General features: G+C 43.1%; 1 protein-coding gene across 1 annotated transcript; it reads right to left on the reverse strand.

The window, feature by feature from the left end:
- Positions 1 to 843: 843 nt before the first annotated feature.
- On the reverse strand, positions 844 to 1,182 carry LOC111870499 (E3 ubiquitin-protein ligase SIAH1A-like; the record flags this gene model as incomplete). Its single annotated transcript, XM_023862832.1, has 1 exon — positions 844 to 1,182. A coding segment is annotated over exon 1 (339 nt), but the record flags the coding sequence as incomplete, so codon positions are not given.
- Positions 1,183 to 1,303: the final 121 nt, after the last annotated feature.

A 1,303-nucleotide genomic window follows, 5' to 3' on the forward strand; every position in this document is an offset into this window, starting at 1 on the left:
GGAACAAAGTCCGGTATCAGAACTCATCGTCCTTATAGAACTCAATATGGAAATAAATATCGTCTTCAGATAATGCACTCCGATATAGGTTAAAGCATTTCCTGGGCGCTGGGTTGGGCGTGATGGACAAATTCCGTGGCCTCCACGCTCACCCGATATTATGCCGCGTGATTTCTTCCTGCGTGAATACGTTAAGAACATTGTTCACAAGACCCTTCTGACGTCACTCGATGAGCTGAAGCTCAGAATTGTTGCTGCGATCGAAAAAGTTACACTGCAAACGCTGGAGAAGCTTCGGAGGGTAACTGAATACCGCTTGGACACTGCGTGCCCCGAATGGCGCGGATATTGAAGTTGTTTAGCATTTTGCAGTATTGACTCTATAATGAATAAAACTATTTGAGTTACATTTTTATATTCCGTTGCTTTTATTTTATTCCTTCCGAATTAAAAATTATAGGCCACGAAAATGCCGACAATAATTTAAAATCACAATGTATTTTCAAAAGTTGCAACCGTAACAGGCAACAGGGCTGAGACCTTATCAACTCCAAAGTATGCCAGTCTCAGACCATAGAAATTGACACATCGAAGCTCAGCTTGCCATTATCTGCAAAGAGTTGGGCACTGCTGACTTTCAGTACTAGACAGTCAAGAGTTCACGATTGATGAGAAGTCTGCTTCACGGATGGTTCTTGTTGTTGTCTTCCATGACAAATATCTTCTTCGGCCAATCAGTTCTAACTTATATATATAGTTTTCGGCCTCTTTTCTTGAGCCAATCAGAAGTACAGTCAGAAAAAATTCTTCTTGTCTATGAACCCCCCTCGGTTTGTAAACTACCGCAATAAAGTCGTGGCCAAAGCGCGACAGCATACTGCAGGAGAAAACTGGTCCTGGCTTATTGATGTCTCCAATTGTTAAATTAACATCCTCATCTTCATTACTTAAAGTCACTCTATCAGATATCTTAAGATGAGGGGCCACATCCTCCAGAGAACCTTGCCAATTGCAACAGTTCTCTGGAAACGGGCAGGAGTATGGCCGGAATTCACACGACTCTTCGTGCTGCCTCCTCTCAGTGATTATAAGCTTTACTTCACAGCCATGTGTTGCATAGTTACATGGCAGCAGTATGTTGTTTGCAATCTCCTCCAGTCCACGGTTCCGAAAGACTCCCATAGGTATCCTGCACACTGCACAAAGAGTCAATCTCGGATGACAATTCGGGCAGATCACATGACCGTTATCACATTGGAGAATAGGAGGCTCAATATAACTATAGCACACAGGGCACTGGAAT

Source organism: Cryptotermes secundus, unplaced genomic scaffold (assembly GCF_002891405.2).
Source record: "Cryptotermes secundus unplaced genomic scaffold, Csec_1.0 scaffold10837, whole genome shotgun sequence".
Taxonomy (NCBI): Eukaryota; Metazoa; Arthropoda; class Insecta; order Blattodea; family Kalotermitidae; genus Cryptotermes; species Cryptotermes secundus.